Source organism: Camellia sinensis, chromosome 4, assembly GCF_055761805.1.
Source record: "Camellia sinensis isolate YWXY chromosome 4, ASM5576180v1, whole genome shotgun sequence".
NCBI classification, from domain to species: Eukaryota; Viridiplantae; Streptophyta; class Magnoliopsida; order Ericales; family Theaceae; genus Camellia; species Camellia sinensis.
This window is the reverse complement of record NC_138964.1, coordinates 52,901,395-52,925,353: the sequence shown is the minus strand read 5'-3', so window position 1 is coordinate 52,925,353 and position 23,959 is coordinate 52,901,395. Positions and strand designations below refer to the sequence as shown.

The following is a 23,959-nucleotide window of genomic DNA, read 5'->3' as shown; positions in this document are numbered from 1 at the left end:
CTTGTAGTGATGACATGACACGACACTACACTTGTTAGACACACGTCCAAACATGTCCAACTATTTCAAAAAATTTCTATATTTGGAAGTGCTTCATACACTTGAGAAACACGTGTCTATTTCTTAGACACACTTGAAACACATTATAACCATGAATAAAACAACATGAAATCCAAAGATAAAAGGTAAAAAAAACATCAATTTACACCTATTCTCCTCTTTTAGACTTTAAAAATTATTATCTTTGAATTATTTAATCATATATATGACATTTAATAATTCTTTATTCTTATATGTCATATAATAAATATACAAAATTATATATTTTGCACAAGCGCTGGCATTTTTTGAAAATTTTCGTGTCGTCTTGTCGGGGTCATGTCACCTGTCTGTGTCCATGCTTGGTCCAGTCTGATGTTAATATACACAAAATGCATTGCATACAAAAGGCTATTCCATGGAGCAAATGTTATGCTCTATAAATAGATGCAAGACTGAAGAACTGTCAATGATCCTGCCCTTACTTTTGCAGCATAACAGGCTGCACCAAAGAGCTCTGTATCATCTGCGATGGCATTACGTTCCTTCAACCTTCTCTTGATCTGATCCCGAGCACCAATGTAAGTTACACCATACACTGATGTCATCACTGTCTGCTTCACTAATTTCCTGTCCACCTAGATTATTGCCACTTATCAATCCAACGTCACTCATAGAAAATAACTAACTATTGGGATAATTAAGAAAGATGTCAATGTGCAGCGAGAAAAGCACAGTGAAGAATATTACCGGTTTTATTTAAGTAAATAAAAATAGCATACTAAGCAAATGACAGTATCTAATATGTTGGGCATTCAGAGTAAGGACTGCTCCCAGAGAAGAGTTCAAGCTGTTTGGGATGTGGCATCTATTTGTCTTATGTGATTGAGGGAAAGGAATGGGTGGTGCTTCCCACTCACAAAGTCAAAAAAATCAATGCTGAGATCTTTGTTCTTTTGGTTTAGAGAGTACTTCCTGTTGGGTCTTGTGGACCCTAATAAGTACTGTTCCCACTAACCTGTAACGTATTAAACGAATACAAAGAGCTTCTCTCAGGTTTCCCAAATTACACAAACCTGCCCTATCATAATGGTCGGTTAACAGCCCTTAACACAAAATGTGCTTTTACTGTTTGGTTGGTGGAAGTTTATTGATCAGCTAGATTCAGTGATGATAAGAGCAATACAGAGAAAGAAGTAATCAAAAAACCAAAACCAAACCAAAAAAAATAAAAGACAAAAATAAGAGAGAGAAACAAGCAACTCGTCACAAAGCAAGGTTTCTGTTGCTTTCTTCAACCTTGCTCTCTATCTCTCTCTGTGTCGGGGTGGTGGATTATGGTGTTTGGGCTCAATCACTGCAGCTGGGTTTCAAATGAGAGAGAGAGAGAGAGAGAGAGAGAGAGAGAGAGAGATGCTCAATTAAATTAAATTTCTTTTTCTTTTTCTTTTTGTCATGGGATGTGGCATAAATGAATTTGGTAGTAGTATCATATTTTCCTTTGACACGTGGTGTGGGTATAACTGACAATGTCTGCTTGCATTGACTAAATAAGGGTAAAATTGGCATTACAAATTAACAAAGTGATGACATTATATTTTTCCATCATTCTCATTGATGGTATGTCAACAGGGGGACGCATATACATAATGTTATGTTAGATGTAAGTAAGAGAGGGCATATTTCAAAAACACAAGGAAATGGCCGGAAAACTCAAGGAGGTCAATGTAATTTACTTCACTAATAATGATTAGTAGTCATAGTAGACGTGGTAGTGGTACCAACCTGATTGATTAAAAGCCTTGCACGCAGTGCATCTGGAAATACTTCAGGATCTTTCTGAGCATCTTTCCTCATTATATCTAGAACTCTGCGTGGCAAATATGGCATTTTTCAACATGCAATTGTCAACTGAAGTGATTTAACTCTGTTCATATCTATAAAACCTGAACGAAAAAATATAAGCTTCTTGCATTGTGAAAAAGCTACTTACCTAGCAGCTATTCCTAAGTAAACACCAGCAGGTTTTTCTCCAGTAACCAAATTGACAACAGTTGCTCCCAACTGAATGAAAAAAATCCATCAGAGAAGCCAGAGATAGGCAACAAAACAGGAAACAAATTTCTTTTTTTGGGTCATGAATGGATAAAAAGTTTACATTTTTTCTTAGCTCCAACGAAATGAAAGATGACATTTCTCTGGCTATATTTCTCCATTTACTTTGATGCTAACTGTTGCTAAATTTCGTAAAAGCAATGAATATTTAACGAACTTTCATAACTACTGGTCTCAGCTTCTTATACAGTTATTAAAAGCTTATGGGATTGTTGATTGATTGGTGAAGTGAACAAAACAACCTATCAAGCATAAGAGAGTGGGTTCAAGTCCTATCATAGCAGAGCGAACGTGTTCGCAACACCCCAAATTTAAAGTGCCAACATAGCATATGAGCCTTCTTTTCCTAAGTTTTCAAGTACTTAATATCTCTGGACTGTCACTTCAGGTAGTCAGGGAACAGGTGGTACTAATAAATGGATCGGGTTTGGTTACTCAGGAAGTTATGATGGAGTAGTACCAAATAAGTGGATAGAAATAATTGGCAAATGACATGGAAACCCACAACTCATACACAAGTAGCTTATTAGCAATCAGGCTTCTTTAGAATGCAGATCTTAAAGAAGAAGAAAATAAACTCATGGATTTACTTACAGTTCTTTCAAGGCCCTTGCGAACTAGTGGGTCGCATTCAATGACACCATATCTTCTGCCGATGTTCCTGTTGAATAAAAAACACAAAACCACAATATGAAGTGTTGAAGACTAGCAGGAAGTTTGTCTATCAATAAAACAATGAAAAATGGATATTTACTTTTCTTTCACTACAGTTTTTAATGAGTGTATAAACGCAGGTCGAATATCAGGTGGACCATCAGCTAACTGATCAGCCCGAGGCTGTATATAGGCAGTTTGCAACAGTAATTCAATTAGACAACTCCCAACCTGAAAAGTAGATGAAGGATTGAACCTCTATATAATTCAGTTGTCACAATTATGGTTGGTGCCTAATTGTCCAGGGCGTAATGATAACATCTTAATAACATCTTACACCTAATCTGGTGGCTCACCTCTCCAAGTAACTCGTAATAGATTATAGGACCAAAACATGACACTAATAGGCCCAAGTGAGACAATGATAGGCTGTCAAAAACATAGAAGAGATGGGAGAGGAAGTTGACATAGAGTTTTATTCTTAATAATCTGTTAGGTCTTAGCCAATAATCCTTTGTGAATTCACAAAGGTATATTCTTGACACTGCAGAAATATCTGAAATAGAATTAATTTATAATTGGAATCTACCCTCATTAACATGTACACACTTTTTCAAGAGAACATGTGATAAAGCATATGTCAAAAGAAAAACAAGACAATTTACAAAAGTTTCATAGTCCATACCTGCAAGGCATTTTCATGAAATTCATTGTGCACCTGCCTCAGATGTGATCTTGGCAACTGGGGAAAATAAAAAGCACAAATCACTTGCATACTCAGTAATTCCCATCATCGTGAATGTCTTCCCACTGCTTGTTTGTCCGTATGCAAAAACAGTAGCTGAAATTTATGCCCATTATTTGACATAAAGAAAATTGTCAATGGAATTCAAGTGAAATTCAATATCAGGAAAAATGAAGAAGCAAAGAGAAATAATACTCACAGTTAATACCACTGACAACTGAAAGAGCAATGTCCTTGGCTTCTTTCTCATACACCTCCTTTGTGGAGCAGTCACTCCTAAATACTCTATCTAACAGCAAAAAAAAGAAAAAGAAAGATCAACACGAGTATCCAAGCCATGACACCAATGCTGATATGAAATTGTAACAATAATTCTTCGTAAGTTGCATTCAAACTTAGGTTTCTCAAATCTAACATTCTGAACCATATGCAAAGCTTTACGTTTAACAAGAAACTTCACAACTTAACTGTGGCAATAGATTCTGTAAAATTGATACCCAGACAGACTGAATTTGAAGGCCTTCAAGCCTTTTACAGTTCTTTTATTCAAAATTAAACAAATAGTGTATGGACAAACTATATTCTCAAACTACAGTAAAACATGATTAGCAATAATACTTTTTATAAAATGCAATTGTTAATCACGTTTTTTACTTAACACATACCACTATCTGAACTACCTTTTCGCATTATATAAAAAATGTGGTTAGCAATATTTATTTTTTGGGTGCGAGTTACTAACCACGTTCTAACATAATTTGGGAATAAAGTCTGTTCTACACTATTAATTTAATTTTAAATAAATAAATACTAATGTAAAAGAATTAAAGACCCTAAATTTGAACCCTCCTGGAAGGAACAGTTTTACAAGGAAAATTCCAATAGAACCGACTAAATGAAGAAAGAACAAAAATGGTTTCCTATTTTCAGACATTTCAGATTTGAATCATCAACCACAGTGGCTCAAATTCTCTCCCACAAAAAAAAAAAAAAAAAAAAAAAAAAAAAAAAAAAATACCCACATAGTTTAACACAAACTTCTAGTCTTGGATCTCTAAGTTCTTTTATGAAACTCACTGTGTTGAAATTTAAGCTTTGAAAACATTTTTTGAATTTCAAAACACAAACTCAAAAATTTATTGTATTTTTTTTATTTTAAAAAGCATGACTTTATAAAATAAATAAGGTTCACAAAATAAATTCACAACTACTGGATTTATAAATAGGGAATATAATTTGAAATCACATAGGTTTGGACCATTGCTTTCCTTGAAGCCCAACAATAGTAAAATTTCTTTGAACACCTCACCTAATATCCAAAGTAATCCCATCCTTAATCTCCAATGACTAACTCAAACCCCCTTCTCTGTCTGCTATGGTGGTGCTGAGGGTGGTCGTGGAGGCAAAGGAATGGGCTGTCGGTGGTAAGGAAGGCCAGGGGTGAGGCTGTTAGTGGTGAAGGGCGGTGGCAGAGCAGCGGGGCACAGGGATGGTGGTGTTTTTCTGATTAGGTTGGGGAGCAGAATGTGGATTAAAGAAAGGTGGGGATTAGAGAAAGGTAGGGGTCCAAAGAATTGAGTACTCGTATTTAGAAGCTCCCTTTTATGACAGATGGTCTTCTATACACAAAAAATGAAGCAGTTCTGAGTTGCCTCTGTAGCTCTCACAAGAAATCACTTCACTTGAAGCCAGTGGGCCCAAAAACTTGAGCACACAAAAATCAAATACCAACTCAAACTTTTAGAGGATCAAAGAAAAGAAATCAAAAATATCATTTAAATAAGTTTTTGGTACAGAAATAAATAGGCAAAAAAAAAAAAAAAAAGAAAGAAAGAAAAGAAAAGAAAAGAAAAGAAATCTCTTCTGCTCAAGTAAGGAAGAATTGTGTTTCCTTATATACAAATTTGAATTCCACTCTTCTTCTTCTTACCTTAGGGATCTCTTTGGCTTGGTTCACTGACCCTTCGCATCAAACTTGAGTCTTGAGTGCTTAGTCATTTCATGATAGCTCATTCACTAGTGTTGTGTTGTTTACTTGCATCCGCATGTGCAATTCTCAAGTTCTTTGTGAAGCTTCTGGAAGAGGAACAAGAGAGAATCTAAATAAGAAAAAGTAATAACTATTTATAGTTCTATAGACAATAAAATGCAGTGTTTTTTTTTTTTTTTTTAAACACAAACTTTTCATGTCTTCGTGAAGACTAATGAGATGGTAACTAGCTGAAAATGTATAGGTAACTCTACAAGTCAGCTTAAAATAAATTAATCCTTTAAATATACATATGGAGTGTACAGGCATTCATGTCTACACGCTTAGCCACAATACTAGTGTTCAAAGAATATCATGGACACATAATTAATAACATTTACCCTCCCTTATGTATTATATCCCACCTGAACCTGATTTTGGAGGACTTTAATATGTTGCACTGCCAAATCCAGCATATCGGCGTAGCTTGTTTGCTGCAATCACAATTTTATAATTCAGATCACATATTAGATTGTGTGGTCAATACATTTATAGGTCAAAGTAAAGTATTGAATAGAGGTAATTGCTAGATCACCACTAGTTTTAAAAGCTTAAGTTGATATGAAATTGGCCCAACAATTTATATCAAACTATCCAACACTCTTGCTCATGTACCACCACGTGCAGATGCAAGGAGTCATACATAGAGAGAAGTAAACTGCAAATGAGGAACAAATGTAAATGAGAGACTTGATCCCAAAACCTTCCTCAACTTAAGCTCTGATACCATGTTAGATCACCACTAGTCTCAAAAGCTTTAGTTGTTAGGAAATGAGCCCAATAATGCATATCAAACTATCCAATAGTAATAGCATTCACGCTAACTAGTGGTCATACATTATGGTATTTGGAATTCTTTCCACATCAACATTAAATTTGTTCTATGTTATGCATTAAACAATAACAGAAGAATAAATGATTAGGATTTTCAGTTTTCCCATTGCTACATCTTATGTACTACATGTTGTACATTAGTGAATAAATGCTGCTTAGACATTATGACAATAAAACTCATCTTGTGTTCAGTCAATCTAATTATACTTCAAGTAAACACAACTACAACAGTGACTATTGTACAAAATGCACAGCAGCCACCCGAGTCCCATACTATGGTGGCAAAAAAATCTATATCTAAATGTTGATAGATTCAATGAAAATGATGTAAAGTTGAGGAGAACATGTCTTTTTCAATATATTTGCAATCCCAAAAAACAAGAAGCACATAACCAACAACCACGACAACAACCGAATAATATTGCAGAAACACACAGCACCCACAGCCACTACCACTACAACAATCTAAAAGGAAACCCACTCACAAACAATAATAAAAAAGAACAAATCACAACTCAACCTCTCTCGCAACAAATCTGTTTCGATCGTCGATCAACGTCATCAAAATATAAAACTATTGCTAATGCCTTGCTAGATGAGGTGCAAGAGGTCTAGATCGAACTAGAGGAGGAACAAGGCCGGCCCTGAGTTATTAGGGGCTATGGCGAATTTTTTAAATTGGGCCCTTCATGTATTATTACTTTAAAAAAATATTGTTTGGATAAAACAAAAAGGATAAAAATTTATTTTTATTGCATTACAATTTAACAAAATTTAGATAACAAATATATATATATATATATATAATAGTTGAACTTCAATTAGTTGAATTGAATTTTTTTTTTTTAGCTTAGCAATGCTATAAAAACTAAAATTAATTGGGGGTAAGGATGAGAATTTTCGACACAACTCAAGCAATATATAAAATTAGAAAGTTAGGATTGACTATTTTTTAACATGAATCTAAGTATGACACGACTCAATAATATGAATTATTAGTTATATATTTTAATGTTCACTAAGTGATGCCATAACATTTTTTTAATCTTTTATTTAACTCCATCTAACTGAATAAAAAAGTATGTAAAATAATAATTAAAGCTAATATATTTTTTTCATTTAAGATATGTATTTTTTTATTACCTATTTTAGAGTCAATCTAATAAAAAAAAATATAGTAATAAGGTACAATTTTTTTAATTAGAAAAATGCAATTGAATTAAAATCAAACATTCTATGAATAATTTCATGTAGTAGAAATAAGTTTTATAAAATTCAACTTATGGGAAAAATTTTAATCCCTTCATACACTTGCTAAGTTAATTTTAACTAAAATCAAAAGTTTTCACATTAGATATCAATTAGACACAAATCAAAATAACACCATACAACAACATGAAAATAAATGAATTGAACTAATATTAAAGTAACCATAAAATAAAACAACATGATACACTCCCCTAATTGGGGGCCCTAAATTTTGTTCAAAATTGGGGACCCGAGGCGACCGGCTTAGTGGCCTCACCTCAGGGCCGGCCCTGAGGAGGAAGTGTGAGAAAGGAAGCGAGAGAAAGAAATACCTGCTCAACAAGTGTAAGAAAGATCAAAACAGGGGTGAGAGGAAAAAAATAGAGGGAGGTTGAATTGACACTCCCTCTCCCCTTGGAAGACAATAATCGAAAAAGGATGATGAAAACAACAGATTATAAAGCTAGCTAGAGTCTCACCACACACTGTTAATGTTGGGTGATTATTCAGTACTCCGGGAGTATGGACACGTGGTGCTCCATAAGATTTTGATTGGTGGAGAGACACAAGGGCCCACGATTTATGTTGGAAATGGGGGGACAACATGGGGCTAACTAATTGATGATTGGTTTGGAGTATGGACACGTGGTGCTCTGGGAGTATTGAATAATTTCCCGTTAATGTTGTAACGTTGGCGGGTAGAGGTCACTTATGATAACATAGAAACACTTACACTAAAAAAATAATATTCATTTAGTACATATTAAATGGTTGCATTGTTGTACGTTTTAACCTTTGGGAGTATAGTCTATTTCCTTTCAATAGGTCTCTTACTCTCCAAATATTAAAAGTAATTTTTACAGGTCAGTCATATTTTTAAGGGTTATTACCCAATAGGTTTTTAATGAAAACTCTTTTACCTATAGGTCCTGAACATTTTTGTCTATTCCATTTTTGTCCTCATGTTTTATATCCAGATCTGTGAAATGAAAGATGAAAAAAAAAAAAAAGCTCTGTCTCTACACATTCCTCCATCAATGACCGTCACCATCTTTATCGTTGCCAACCACTGCCGCCTCCACTGTCATCACTGTCGGCGACCTCAACCAGCATCTTCTTCCACTTTCACCATTGCTTCCACCTCCACCGACGTCTTCACCTTCACCTCCACCGTCGTTGCCGACCACTGCCGCCTCCACCTCCATAGTCGTCGTCGCCTCCACCTCTAGATCTAGGATCTAGGCTCTTTGTTGTCGGGTCTTCTCTCTTTTTCTCTCTCTCTTTGTATATTGGGGGAAGATCCTAGTAATAAATCTATTTAAACCAGTGATAAATTTGTTTAACTAGTGATAAATCAGTGACAAATTTGTTTAAACCAGTGATAAATTTGTTTTTGTGAATTTATCACTGTTTAAAACCACTAATAAGTTCGTTTTTGTGAATTTATCACTATTTAAACCAGTGATAAGTTTGTTATTGTGAATTTATCACTATTTAAATAAGTTTGTTTTTGTGAATTTTTCACTAAATTTTTTAAGTTACAGTGTTGAGTATAGGAGTAAAAGTAGAAAACATTGTTTGAACCAGTGATAAATTTATCACTATTGATTTTTTTTGTAAATTAGTGAGCGTGTATGTATCACTGATAAGATTTTTTCAGTGATAAATTTATCACTGCTAAATTATTGTGAATTAGTAAGTGTGTGGATGTGGTTTTGTGAATTAATGAGTGAGTGTGTATGTATGTGAGTATGAGAAACAAAAAGAACAATATATAAGGAACAAAAGGAAGACAACATACACAGGGGAGAGCTCGTGAGCAACTTCTTTGTTTCACACATGTGGTGTGATATTGAAGGGTAAAATTGAAAACGGAAATAAGACAGGACTTGGCTAGTATTAATTTACTTCTATGGGACCGGCTGGTAAGTTCCCCATAGTAAAATTACTTGATGACAAAATACATTGTCTTATTCCTTTTGACCCAATAGTGCATATGATTGATAGAACGAATCTTTCAAACTTAAGTGAATCGTACCCAGTGTCAAAAATGTGGATTCAAATCCTTGTGCGAGTATGCAACTTACCGTTATATGATTGAATAGTCTTGCTATATAGCACCACTTAAGGGTGACATCTGGGGTCTCGGCTCTTGAGGCTCCGTTTGATTAGAAAGAAAATTTGGTAGAAAGTGAAAGTAAAAGAAAATAAATAGAAAAGAAAATATATTTTCTTGCAAACATTTGTTTAAGATTTAAAATTTTGTAAGAAAAAGATAGAAAATTTTAAAAGTTTAGATATAGATAACTCACACATTCGCTGGTTTGGCATCACCTACAAAAGTCAAAAAGTCACTAAAAAAGCAAAAAAAAATTATATGGTTTACCTTGTTTGAGCGGAAAAAATAAAAAATAAAAAAATAAGACAAGTTGACTGACATGCACGGAAAGCAACAGTGTAGCTCAGTGGGGTGCAAAAAAAATAATAATAAAAAAAAGAAAAGAAAAAAAAACAGTGCAGCTTAGTATAATCATGTCACGACCCAAACCCGCCCCTATGGGTTTAGCACCGTAACCGGCCAGTAATCCAAGATTACCGAAGGCCTGCTTAATAGTAATAATAATAATACAGAGTACAGGGGCTGACGGAGCCAAAACAGTAATAAGTGATGTCCAATGAGTTGTGACAGTCTGTATGCAAAAAGACTTTTCATATCATATACACATTCAGAACAAAACAGTACATACATACATCATATACAGATAATCAGGTTAGGGACCAAATCCCTACCATAACAGTACAGTACAGGTACACATATCATTCAGTCTATACAGTGCTACAAAACCAGATACAAAAAGGAGGAAAACTAAAACACCCCAAAAAACCCTAGCTTGAAGGACTTGGAACCTCTCAGTGAGGCACAGTGCTTGGCTCGACAAAACTGGAGTTTACCCTGACGCTTCTAGCAACGGTCCGGTGCCTGTACACCTACATATATATATGAGCTGTGAGTTAAAGCCCAGTGAATAACATATGCGTAAAGAGGTTAAGAATGAATGTCTTTTCAGTATTGAAAACAGTCAGTTATCAGTATAACAGTCATTCAGTTTGTGGCTCACATTTCATGCCATAACAGTTATTCAGAAACTAGAATAGTCATATGCGGTACATCCAATAGCAAAACAGTACAGTAGGTCTTAACAGACCGAGCAGTCAATGATGGCCATCAGTAATGGTTCCAAACATGGGAACTGACAGAGATCTCTGTAACAGTAGCAGTAACAGTTCAGTAACAGTAAATTGCTATGAATGCCATGAATGCAGTTCACAAATAGGACAAACATTCATTCAGTAAACAGTGTCATTTCATAAAGCAGTACAGTCATTGTTCAGAAAATAATCTCAATTGAACATATCTTTACAACATTGTTACTCACAGAGTTCTGGGCTACAGATAAGCTAGTACGCGCCCTCGGATGCCAACCCTACACAGTTACAGAATGAACACACACTAAGCTACACAGTTGGGAAATAATAACTTAATCCCTATCTTGACTCGGTGTGGTTCTACATCAATATCCTCATTAAGATGCCTTAAACTAGGCCTAGGAATGCCTAGGATAGAATGAGGATGCGAAGATGCACTTTAAAATACTTTTCAGAATTTTCAGAAAACAGGGGTCTCGCTCGAGCGTGGCTTTCTACGCTCGAGCGGACATGCAGACAAATGAACCTCGCTCGAGCGTAACTTCCGTCGCTCGAGCGGACTGCAAGTTACAGTAAAAGTACTGGATGCACAAAAATCACGCTCGACGGGCGCTCGATCCACACTCGAGCGTGAGACACAAGTCATCGCTCGAGCATGAACTCTCTCGCTCGAGCGGACTGTAAACACAAGCAAAGTACTGGATACACGCATTTCACGCTCGAGCGCCACTTTCCTCACTCGAGCGGACTGCATGAACACAGGCTTACGCTCGAGCGTAGAACTCCTCGCTCGAGCGTGAGTCCAAAATCTAGAATTTCCAGATTTGAACCTCAAGCTCAAAACTCACTTCCAATGCATCAAATTTGATCCTTTTGGGCTAATTTTCTAGAAAACACTTGTAAACTCATAGTATAACATGTTTTGAAGATCAATTTGAGAAAACAAAGCCCAAAGGTAGTTCAATTAAAACACAATTTTCAAATAAACTTCAAGAACATAATTTACATGTAACATGCATGTGTTCAATCAAATTCAAAGCTTCAATTACTTGCTCAAATGAGCTCAATTGCCTCAAAAACAAGATGAATTCATGGACTAAGCTCAAGATATGAACATGCATGTGGAATTTCATGAAGAACAACCTCAAAATGCAAGACCATGCACATGCATGCATGGATTAAGCTCCAATTCAACATTATTAGGTTAACTCAAGACTCAATTCATCCATAAATCAAGAACCATGCAAGAACTAACTTGAATACATTAATGAGAGGTTGAATATCCTACCTTGGGTTCTCAATTACAAGTCTAGAAGCTCAATTTGCCAATTATCTTCCAAAATCTTTAAGCCTCCAAGCAAATCAAGATGAAACCAAGTTTTTCTCCTAGCTCTCTCTCTCTAGTCGGTTTGGTGCAAGCAAATGAGCTGAAGAAATGATGTATCTAATGTATAATTCAAGCCTCAAAATATGATATGAAGTGGGCCACTAAGTGGCAAAGTTGTAAATAAGGCCAACTCTTGCAATTTAGCTTATTTAATCTAATTTAATCATACTAAATCACATTTCAATTAAATATACCATAAAATCATATAAATCTTAATTAGCACAAAATATCAATCAATTTCAGATTCGGCTGCCAATAAGGCCTTCAATTTGCAGTTTAAAGCATAAAACATGAACATATAATTTAACAATCAACAGATAGAATTGCATTCAAACTAGCACAATCAATCAATCAGTTTAGTAATTCAGTCAGTCAGTCAATCAACATGCTTAATCATGGATTAGCACTAATCAGTAGTGTTATCAGTAAACAGTGGTGAGGGTTGTTACAAATGACGTGGCACAATGTAAGCCACAACTTCATAAATAAGTACAAGTTGACTGACATGCATGGAAAGAGCTCTCAAATCAGAAGGGTAGCAATGTAATTTTGCTATTTGGTACAATATTTTAATACATATTTTTTTTTGTAAAAAGTCAAAAAATTATCCCAAATATACATCTTTTTTTCCTCTACTTTTTTAGCCAAAAAGTCAAAAAGTACATTTATATAAATCATCCCCAACAACCTCAATTTTTCTTGTGTCGTGTTTTTTTTTTTAAGAAATAAAAATTAGTTGCAATGCTAATATGGGTTGTATTTTCTTATACTTTCCGATCACCTCTATGTGGTTAGGCATTTTATTCCTTTTGTACTGACCTATTCCCTACTAGTATGTAGCACTCTGTGAATTTAAAACAATAATTTTTTTTTTAAAAAAACTACTTGTTAAATTCTTTTATACTAAGTTTAAAAAAAGAAATTTAAAATTCATTGAAAGACAACTTTGTCAAATGGTATGTAGATCATGTTAGAAAAAATAAAAAAATAAAAAAAATCCATTGTTAAATAGGGAGTGTTTTTTCATTGGGTTTTTCTTTTTTTTTTTTGGTTCTTTATTGAACTTTTTATGAAAAAACTCAAAAACAATTTACACTTTTAAATTTTACTCAATTAGATGAACTAAAAAAGTAATAAATAAATAATTTTAAAAAATTCTTTGAAGATAAAAACAAAAACAAAATCCAAGGCAAATTCGATTTTTGTTGTTGTTGTTGTTGTTGTCATCATCGTTGTTGTTTATTTTTATTTTTATTTTTTATTTTTTATTTTTTGTATTTGGTAAACTTTTTAAAAGAAATTTAAGTCCATGTTTGGTCTGTGTTTCAAAAAAAAAAAAATAAAGAAATTTGTTTGAAAAAGTATAAACTAATTTGATAAAAAAAATATTAAAAATATAATTTCAAATTTTTAAATTATTTTTGGCCTCTCAAAAGATAAAATTATATAAAAATGTTATATATTTTTTATTTTTTTGTCTCTTTCCACAAATTCATTTTTTGTTTTTTAGCAAAAAAAAAATTTAAAATTAAATTTTAAAAATCAAACCAAACATGGCATACTTTTTCTTACCGTTTTTTAAATTATTCTTCACTAGACCAACTAAATAAACAAAATAATAACAATAATACAAATTTAAAAATATAACTAAGAAGAAAAAAAAATTAAAATACGTGTATAACTTTTTTAACTGAATGCTAAACGAAACCTAAATAAATTGCAACCAAATGGTTAGAATGTTTTTGGCTTAAAATATAGCGATCCCGATTTTTGACGTGGCTTTTATGGCGTTCCGGACTCAGGTCTTGTGATTTAATATTGTTATTTATGACTTTTCCTCTTCTTACAGTCTTTGAATTTGAGTTTTGGAATGTCTTGGGCGTGTTCATAACAGGGTGTCAAGAACCTTGCTATCTAGAATTTTGGTCTTTCGCTCGAGCGGGCCTTCTTGCGCTCGAGCGGGGTTTGCAATCATTCAGTACATTGTGCATTTGCAAAAATACTGCAGAAGTGTTTTTCACGCTCGAGCGGAGTTTCTTACGCTTGAGCGGGTCTGAGCTCGAGCGGCCCCTCTGGCTCTCGAGCGACTGTCTGAAGTCTGTAAAATACTGGGCGAGTGTATTCTATGCTCAAACGGGTCTCATTGCGCTCGAGCGGGTAGTGCCTTGCTGTTGTGTCTTTGCGCTAGAGCGGCCTTTATTGAGCTCGAGCGGGTCAAATTTATGTGTCTGATGCTCGAGCGTCAAACTTTCTGCTCAAGCGGACTGTGCGTATATCAAATCGCGAAAGTGACTTTTTAAATCACTTTTTCTGTCCTTTCTCTCTCTAAAACTTTCCAAAACCCTAAGTTGAGAGCCTCTCTCTCTAAAATACTCTCTCTCTCTTTCTACATTTTGACCTAGATCTAGTGATCTCCTCACCCTTATTCTTTTGATAAAAAGATTGAGCTGTTCAAGATCGAGCTGTTCAAGATCTCCATTTTCATTCGAGTAGAAGTTGGTTTCGTCATCTTTGGAGTTAATCTCTTGCTTGGCTCATCTTCTCTTCTTGAGGTAGGGATATTCTACTCTCCTATATGGGTTTTAACATAGATGTTGGTCATTTTGTATAAATTGTGTGATTTGGGAATTTTGGGTGAAGTTAGGGTTCGAGTTGAAATTATAAAAGATGGGTTCCTATTGTTGGGTTCCATGTGTATGTGGGGTCTTGGAAATGGGGTTGTTTGTGTATCATGGGTGAAATTTGGCCTTGAGTGCAATACTTGAGAAAATGAGAAGAATGCCCTAATTTGAATTATATGAATTATTTGTTTAAATAATGAAAACAATGTGAAAATATGAAATTGGTTTGAGATCATGAGATTGGAGGAAACTATAATTAAATGGTGTAGTTAGATTGATAAATCACTCACCTATGGAAAAATTGATAAATTATCTGTTTGATAGATTTATTTATCTGTTTAGAAACATCTGTCTTGGGCTATCGGTAGAGGATAACCATGCTTGTTATAGAAACTACATGATGATTAGGTAAATTAAAACTAATCAATCGGATTATGTCATTGAATATGACGGTGTGATTAAACTATTGTAAATGTGAATTGATGAGTCATTGTATATGACGACGTGCTTAAATACATTGTATATGTATCTTTGTTTGAGAGGAGATAGGGGTTGCACTCCATTGTTTGAGAGGAGTTAGGGGATGGACTGCATTGATAATTAAGTTGGCCGGAGTGTCCAGGGTGAAAGTCTCGAAATCTTATATATAGTTGGGTGCTGGTTCCCTCGGACGTAGTTCCGTAAAATGGCAAGTGAATAGAAGTGTATGAATGATGCTTTATGATTGAAGTGTTGATAAATGAGTTGTAGTCTCGTTTCGAATTGTTTGAATAACAATGAGCTATGTAAATGAATTGATTTTGATAAATAAAGGGAAGTGGATTGATTAGGATATTAATGTTGATTTGTAGTGGATTTGGTGTAAGTTGGTTTATAAGTGTTAAACATTTATTGGATGCTAATGTTTGAGTTAATTCTCATATGTTGTTTAGCATATCTCTACTAGGCTTTGGCTTACTCTACTTGGGACACCATTTTTCAAGTACAGGTGATATGCCACCTCCAAGATCTTAGCTTGGGAGGTTTTGGAGTTGAAGACTCCCTTTTGTTATTTGTTTTGATGTTAAATGTATATTCAAGCCTAGGGCTTTTTATGTATAGAGCTAGGACTCTTTTTGTTGTAACCAAGTGATGAATTGGAAAGCTGTAAACCCGTAAGGCATTCATTTTGTTGCTAACATGTAATATCCACCATAATACAAACACTGATGAATGAAAAGATGATATTTCTAGTATGTTTTATGGATTTATTGAATGGTTGGATTACGTCTTTTTTTGAAGGCGTTACATAAAACAAATATCTACTTTACTTTTTATGTTGGGTAAATTACAGTCACCTCCCCTAAGATTAAAAAAAATATATAATTAATTTCACAATTTTAACATAATTATACTAATTTTTCTCATGTTTTTAATTTATATAACACTTAGGCATATTTTTTATTAGTAATTCATTAGTTATATGGATTAAAAAAATGACGTTATCATATATTTTTTACTAAAATTTATATTTATCTTTATTTATTTCAATATCTACTCATATTGACATTAGTTTTGGTCTCGTAACTATACTAAAAAAGATATTAGTGTAATTATATTAAAGGATTTTGGTAAGGATTCATTAAATACACTTACAATCTCCACTATCATAAAAAAGATAAACCACAATAAATATATTTTGTTAGAGACTAAATTACTCTTTTATTTAATTCCTTCTATTTTAACATTACACACTTTTATAATGGAGTTTTTTTTTTTTTTTTTTAACATTTTTATCATAAAAACGAGATAAATGCCATTATTTTTAAATAACATTTCATGGATTTTTTAAGAAATTTTAAAATGCCATCTATTTTTAATCATTATTAAATTATACCATGTAAACAAAGTGAATCTAAAATTTGAAAATAAATAAATAAATAGCATATAATTTTTTTTATATTTTTATAAAAATAAAGGACATGAATTTTTTTTTTTAAAAAATACAAAAATTATATGTCCTTTATTTTTATTACACCATATAATTTAATTATGATTAAAAATAGATGACATTTAAAAAAATTTAAAAAAAATCCATGAAATGTTATTTAAAAATAAAGGCATTTATTTTGTTTTTATGATAAAACAAAAGTATAAAAAAAAAATAAATAAATAAATAAAACTCCATTATGAAAGTATATAATTTTAAAATAGAAGGAATTAATAATAAAAAGATAGTTTAGTCTTTAACAAAATATATTTATTATATTTATCTTTTCTATGATAGTGGAGGTAATTAAGTATATTTAATGAATTCTTAACAAGTGCCTAAGGCACTTGATAACAAAACCCAATTTTAAAAGTCAGGGCTAATTGTATTCTCTAATTTACCCATTTATTTTTATTTTATTCTACCGAAATCAAAAAGAAGTTCAATTTGTGCCATAGTGGGGTGATGATCCCCCAATAATTGTGAACGCTTTTGGTGAGAAACCATATGAGGAAACACAGATGAAGTGTTTGAAACAGGAATTTAAAAAGACAATAAATTTAGAAGGAATTAGCTTCTCTATCATACTGGAGGATACTGTTTAATTGTTGTGGGTTTTGATTTAGGCCCATCTTAATAATCTAAACCATTCAATCTGTAAAACTTGTCAAGTATATCATCTCTGCAAAAAATTACGTTGATTGGATATCGATAAACATTTTATTAGATCACATTTCTGTCAATGGCATCATTTTCAAAATAAATTGTGATAGAAATGTGATCTGATCAAGTGGCTATCAATATCCGATCACCATGATTTTTACATGGGTGATGTACTCGATGGGCTCTGCACATTGAACGGTTTGAATTATCGAGATTGGCCCGAATTAGAGACCAAAATAGACCAACACTACCCTTCAGTCCAATAACGGATTGAAGAGGAGCCAACTAACCTAATCAAATGAAGTGTTCAAGCTTGATACAAGAATTCGAAAGGACAAACTAAAATATATCAATTCAATGCCTAGCCTATTTTCAAATCCCATATGGGTCTACCCAATTTTTTTCTTGTGTCAACAATGGCAATTTCATTCCCATCTGGATCTACCCAAATTTTTTCTTGTTTCAACAATGGTAATTCACAAAAAGAGTAAAATTCAACGTTGGTGGCAAAATATTCGAGACCACAACCACCACCCTCACCAACGGTGGCTGTAATTCGTTCTTCGCAGCCATGTTTGACAACATTTGGAACCTTCAAACCCATAATTATGCTGCTAATGATGATGGTGATTAGTTTATTGATTGGAACCTAGATTGTTTCATAGTACTCCTCGACCTCCTCAGAACAAGGGAGCTCTATTTCCCTTCAAACATCCCTGAAAATCTCTTTCACAGAGAAGCCTTGTTCTACAGCCTCCTCGACAACGTCTGTGTTGGGGATTCGAGATCCCACCCAAGTTCCAAAAATCATACGAAGCAAAAAACAACACACACACCCAAATGGGACACAATATTTTACGTGATTCAACCCAATGCCTATGTCCACGAAAGTAACCGGAGATTTATTATAAATGGAGATTACAAAGAGACTACAATGGAGGATGAGGGAATCCACATCTTCACTCTACTCTCACTAGGCTTCCCTCTCACATAGAGGAAGCCTCTCTCTGCCTCACTCTCTCATGATAGTCACACGTCTCCCTCTCTCACACAGAAAGAGACTCAACTTACTCACATTGAACTCTCTCAATGGTTTCCACCCTCACACTGAGTTCATTCCTCAACTTCTCTATTTATACACCCAAGAAAAAGAAGGCTGGAAGACACTATCCGTAAATCACTCCAAATTTGTTGTACCAAATTCAACACCTCTAACAACTGTCTGTGTCATTCCTAACTTCTTCATCCAAACTCGAACTTGGTTTTACATGAGTAGAAGAGAAAGAAGACCACTCCTCATATGGGGTGATATCCAACAAATCACTCTCTCAACCTATGTGAGGTGAGCTACAACAAAAACCACTGCTAATCTTGTCACGCCCAAAATCTAACATAGTTTGCATCTCCTCGCTGAGACGCCTGCATCTCCTCGCTGAGACGCCTGCATCTCCTGCAAGTAGAGATAATACACTGGGGGAAATACATAGATATAAGAGAAGGAGGGAATCTTACATCCTCAACTCAAGTCACACCACTCATTAATTCTTTTTTAGAGAGCCTTTGCTCATATCTCCTACAAATCTCTTCCACGCTTCTTTGTCTCGGATGTTTTCACCTACTATGCTTGAACTTGTGTAACCAAGATATCTAGCACTCCCTAATTGGATGCCCTGCACCCTCTGCCTGGAATGTCCATGGCCATACATCACCCTGCATAGCCAACACTGGAGCAAAATAAAACACCCTTCGTGTTCCAAGCAACACGCCTTGCTTGGTCAACTTCCTCTGTCTTCTTTGCTCGGAGTTTTTACCAGTGAACTTTTAACAACTCGTTGCTGCATACTCTTCTCGCGGCTTTGTACGATACTCTAGCGTACTATTACACTGTTGCACCTCTACATTTATGCTCTTGCATCTAGTAAGCTCCTCTACAACTATTGTTCTACATGTTTACATACTACCAGTAGTACTCGTATTCTATTTGACAATAGCTCCCACTGTCACAACATTCCCTTGAGCCTGTACTGATTGCTAAATCATCTGTCCGTCAATGAAGTGGACTTCCTCTCTAATTGAACCAAATCTTCTGATCAATTCTGAAATAATCATCTACAATCCTCTAATCACGCATGACCAATCATGATATCCCTTGATCCGCCACTTGATCAAGCTTGATCTCTAATGATCTATCTCTCGATCTGCATATGGTCGTCCAATCTAATCAGAATCTGCCTATTCTAACCTCTTCAATGAATTTGCAGCGTTCTACACACATCAGATAACTTTCCTCCGGCTATTACAGATGAAAAACTCCCACGTTTTGACAATCTTCAAAAAACCCTTAAGAATCTCACAATTCTTACCACACGGTTGCGTCTAGAACAGTTGGTTCAGCTAGAACCAATCTTCGCTAGACTTTCGGGGCCCTCACTGAAGAACTTCCCGAAAGTTGGGTCACACCACAAATTTCTAAAATTTGGGACTCTTTGCAATTTCCAGAAACTCAGGGAATATTCCATATATACAAAGGAATATTTCGTTCACCCATCAACCACAGTCTACTTGTGTCAACGCTAATGGCACCACTACGTCATCCTCCACTCAAAAATATTAATTTTTAGGGCGCAGCTAGGGAGCTTTGAACCCCTGACAAAATACAAACTACAGCGTCTTATCCACTCTGCCAAACGCACACCTTGTATTTATTATCCCTCAAATAATATTTAATCACTTTGGCTTTGGTGAAAGTTGCTCATCTTCACTCTTTAGACGATTGTGTGGTACGTGTCCAAGAGTGGCCCTTACTTGCTAATTTCAGAGGGCGCTTAAGCTCCACCCTAGTCTTCGATTGGGCTTATTTTTCTGGGTTTGGACTCTTCTCTTCAAGACCTTCCTCCTGGTATGCTTAAAACTCGATTTTGAGTAACTTGATTTCTAGGACATTTCGGAAAAAACACTCTATTTTTCATCCACATCGCTAATCAGTTTGTTTGGTTTTGGTTTCCAGAAAACACTTTTCAGAAGATTCAATTTTTTTATTTTCCGTATTTTTTTGTTTTCAATGATTTTTTTTAATATTTTAAGCAATTTTTTTTTTAAATTTTTTTATACACACTTAGCATAAATACACTTAAAAAATTATAATATTTGTGAAAAAAAAATATTTAAAAAATTCACTAAATATGAAAAATAAAAAAATACTAAAATTAGTACATTTTTCAAAATTTTGTGTATTTATTAATTTTTAAAAATATTTTTTTACAAATATTTTAGTATTTAGGTATATCTAAGTAAGGTGTATCTAAAAAAATATAAAAAATACTTAAAATTTTAAAAATATTCACTAAAAAAATAAAAAATGAAAAATAAAAAACTCAATTTTCAAAAAATTGAAACCAAACACACTGAATTGTATTTTCTAATTTACCCTTTTACTTTTATTTTATTTTACTGAAATCAAGAAGAAGTTGAATTTGTGCCATAACTTGTCAATGTATAGTATGGGGTAATGATCCCTCAATAATTGTGAAGGCTTTTGGTGGGAAACTGTATAAGGAACATAGATGAAGTGTTTGAAACAGGAATTCCAAAAGACAGCAAAATTTAGAATCCCATATAGGGAAGCAAGTGTTGAAGCTTGATACGAGAATTCGAAAGGACAAACTAAAATATAAATTTAATGCCGACCCTGTTTCCAAATTCCCATTTGGGTCTGCCCAATTTTTTTTCTTGTTTCAACAATGGCAATTCACAATAACATACAAGTAAAATTCAACGTTGGTGGCAAAATATTCGAAACCACCACCACCACCCTCGCCAACGCTGGCCATAATTCCTTCTTCGGGAAAATGTTCGACAAGAATTGGAACCTCCAAACATATAATTCTGCTGATGATGATGGTAATTACTTCATCGATCGGAACCTAGATTGTTTCGCAGTACTCCTCGACCTCCTCAAAACAGGGGAGCTCTATATCCCCTCCAACATCCCTGGAAAACTCCTTCACAGAGAAGCCTTGTTCTACGGCCTCCTCGATAACATCTGCTCTGCTAAATGCGGCCAATTCAATGGCAACAAACTTCAATTTTCACACTCCGTGACAGACCAAGTTTAAAAAAAGAAATTTAAAATTCATAGGTTCCGTTTGATTAGAAAGAAAATTTGATAGAAAGTGAAAGAAAAAGAAAATGAAATGAAGGAAAAGAAAAGAAAATATATTTTATTGTAAGTATTTGATTAAGATAAAAATTTTGTAAGAAAAAGATAGAAAAATTTAAAAGTTTAGTTATAGATAACTCACACATTCAATTTTTCTTGTGTTTTTTGCAAGAAATTAAAAAAAATAAAAAATAAAAAAATTAGTTACAATGCTGATATGGGTTGTACAAGAAAATTAGTTTTCTTATATTTTCCACCACTTTCAAATTAAAAACTCATAGAAGTTAAATTTTTTTTCATTCTTTTACTTTCTACCTATTGCATTCTAAACAAACTGAGCTTGAAAGACAACTTTGTCAGATTGTATGTAGATCATGTTAAAAAAAAATTATAAATTTCTTAAAAAAAGTTCCATTGTATGATAGGGAGTGCTTTTTCATATATATATATATATATATATATATTTTGGTTCTTTATTGAACTTTTTGTGAAAAAAATTCAAAAACAATTTACGCTTTTAAATTCTACTCAACTAGATGAACTAGAAAAGTAATAAATAAATAATTTTTAAAAATTCTTTAAAGATAAAAGCAAAAAAAAAAAAAAAAAAAATCCAAGGCAAATTCGATTTTTGTTGTTTTGTTTTTGTTTTTGTTTTTGTTGTTTTGTTTTTGTATTTAGTAAACTTTTTAAAAGAAATTTAAGTCCATGTTTTGTTTGTGTTTCAAAAAAAAAAATTAAGAAATTTGTTTGAAAAGAGTAAAAAACTAATTCGAGAAAAAAATATTAAAAATATTTTTAAATTATTTCTAACATCTCAAAAGATAAAATTATATAAAAATGTTAAATATTTTTTTATTTTTTTGTTTCTTTCAACAAATTAATTTTTTTTTGTTTTTTAGCTAAAAAAAATTAAAATCAAATTTTGAACTGATTGCCAAACGGAAACTAAATAAAGTGCAACCAAATGGTTAGAATTTTTTGGCTTAAAACAAATATCCACTTTACTTTTTATGTTGGGTAAATTACATTCACCTCCCCTAAGATTGAAAAAAAAAATATAGTTATTAGTTTCACAATTTTGACATAATTACACAGACTTTTCTCATGTTTTTAATTTGCATAACACTCAGGCCCATTTTTTTTATTAGTAATTCGTTAGTTATGTGGATTAAAAAAATGACGTTATCATATATTTTCTACTAAATTTTATATTTATTTTTATTTATTTCAGTATCTACACACATTGACAGTAGTTTTGATCTCGTAACTATACTGAAAAAGATATTAGTGTAATTATAGTAAAGGGTTTTGGTAAGGATTACACTTAACTATCTTAACAATAAATATATTTTGTTACAAACTAAACTACTCTTTTATTTAATTTCTTTTATTTTAACATTGAATAATGCTATATGCACTAATTAGTGTACTAACTAGTATACCAATTGATAATGTGGCATAATTTAAGATGTTTTTGATATTTGTAATTTGTATAATGAGTGTGATCAATAATAATGTCATAACTAGTATCGGTACACTAGTTAGTATACTAATTAGTGTATGTAGTGCCACCGTTTAACATTATACACTTTTATAACGGTGGTGCTACATGCACCAATTAGTGTACTAACTAGTGCACCAACTAGTGTTATGCCATTATTACTGACCCCACGTATTATAAAAATTACAAATACCCAAAATCTCTAAAATTATGTCACATTATCTGTTAGTATACTAGTTAGTAAACTAATTGGTACGTATAGTATTATTCATTTTATAATGAAGTTTTCTTTTTAAACTTTTTTTTATCATAAAAACAAAATCAATGCCTTTATTTTTAAATAACATTTCATGGATTTAAAAAAAAAATTAAATTCCATCTATTTTTAATCATAATTAAATTATACGATGTAAAGAAAAAGAATCTAAAAATTGAAAAAATAAATAAATAAAGAGCATATATATTTTTTTTAATTTTCTATAAAAATAGAGGACATGAATTTTTAAAAAAAAAAAAAAATCACGAAAATTATATATCCTTTATTTTTATTACGCCATATTATTTAATTATGTTTAAAAATAGATGACATTTAAAATTTTAAAAAAAATCCACGAAATGTTATTTAAAAATAAAGGCATTTATTTTGTTTTTATGATAAAACAATTTTTTTTTTTTAAAAAAAAACTCCATTATAAAAGTATATAATGTTAAAATAGAACGAATTAAATAAAAAGGTAGTTTGGTCTTTAACAAAATATATTTATTATATTTTATCTTTTCTATGA

The 23,959-nt window shown here is 32.9% G+C and overlaps 1 protein-coding gene and 1 pseudogene across 1 annotated transcript; one reads left to right on the top strand and one right to left on the bottom strand.

Moving 5' to 3' along the window:
* Positions 1 to 352: 352 nt before the first annotated feature.
* On the bottom strand, positions 353 to 3,504 carry LOC145823759 (DNA-directed RNA polymerase 2A-like). Its single transcript, XM_082923278.1, has 7 exons — positions 3,494 to 3,504; positions 3,165 to 3,237; positions 2,909 to 2,991; positions 2,749 to 2,815; positions 2,033 to 2,103; positions 1,825 to 1,909; positions 353 to 677 (listed from the first exon to the last, which is right to left on the bottom strand). Exons 1-7 carry the CDS (start codon positions 3,502 to 3,504, stop codon positions 477 to 479), a joined length of 591 nt encoding a protein of 196 aa, XP_082779404.1. The 3' UTR covers positions 353 to 476.
* Positions 3,505 to 21,251: 17,747 nt separating this feature from the next.
* On the top strand, positions 21,252 to 21,626 carry LOC145823758 (BTB/POZ domain-containing protein At4g30940 pseudogene; annotated as a pseudogene).
* The last annotated feature ends 2,333 nt before the right edge of the window (positions 21,627 to 23,959 follow it).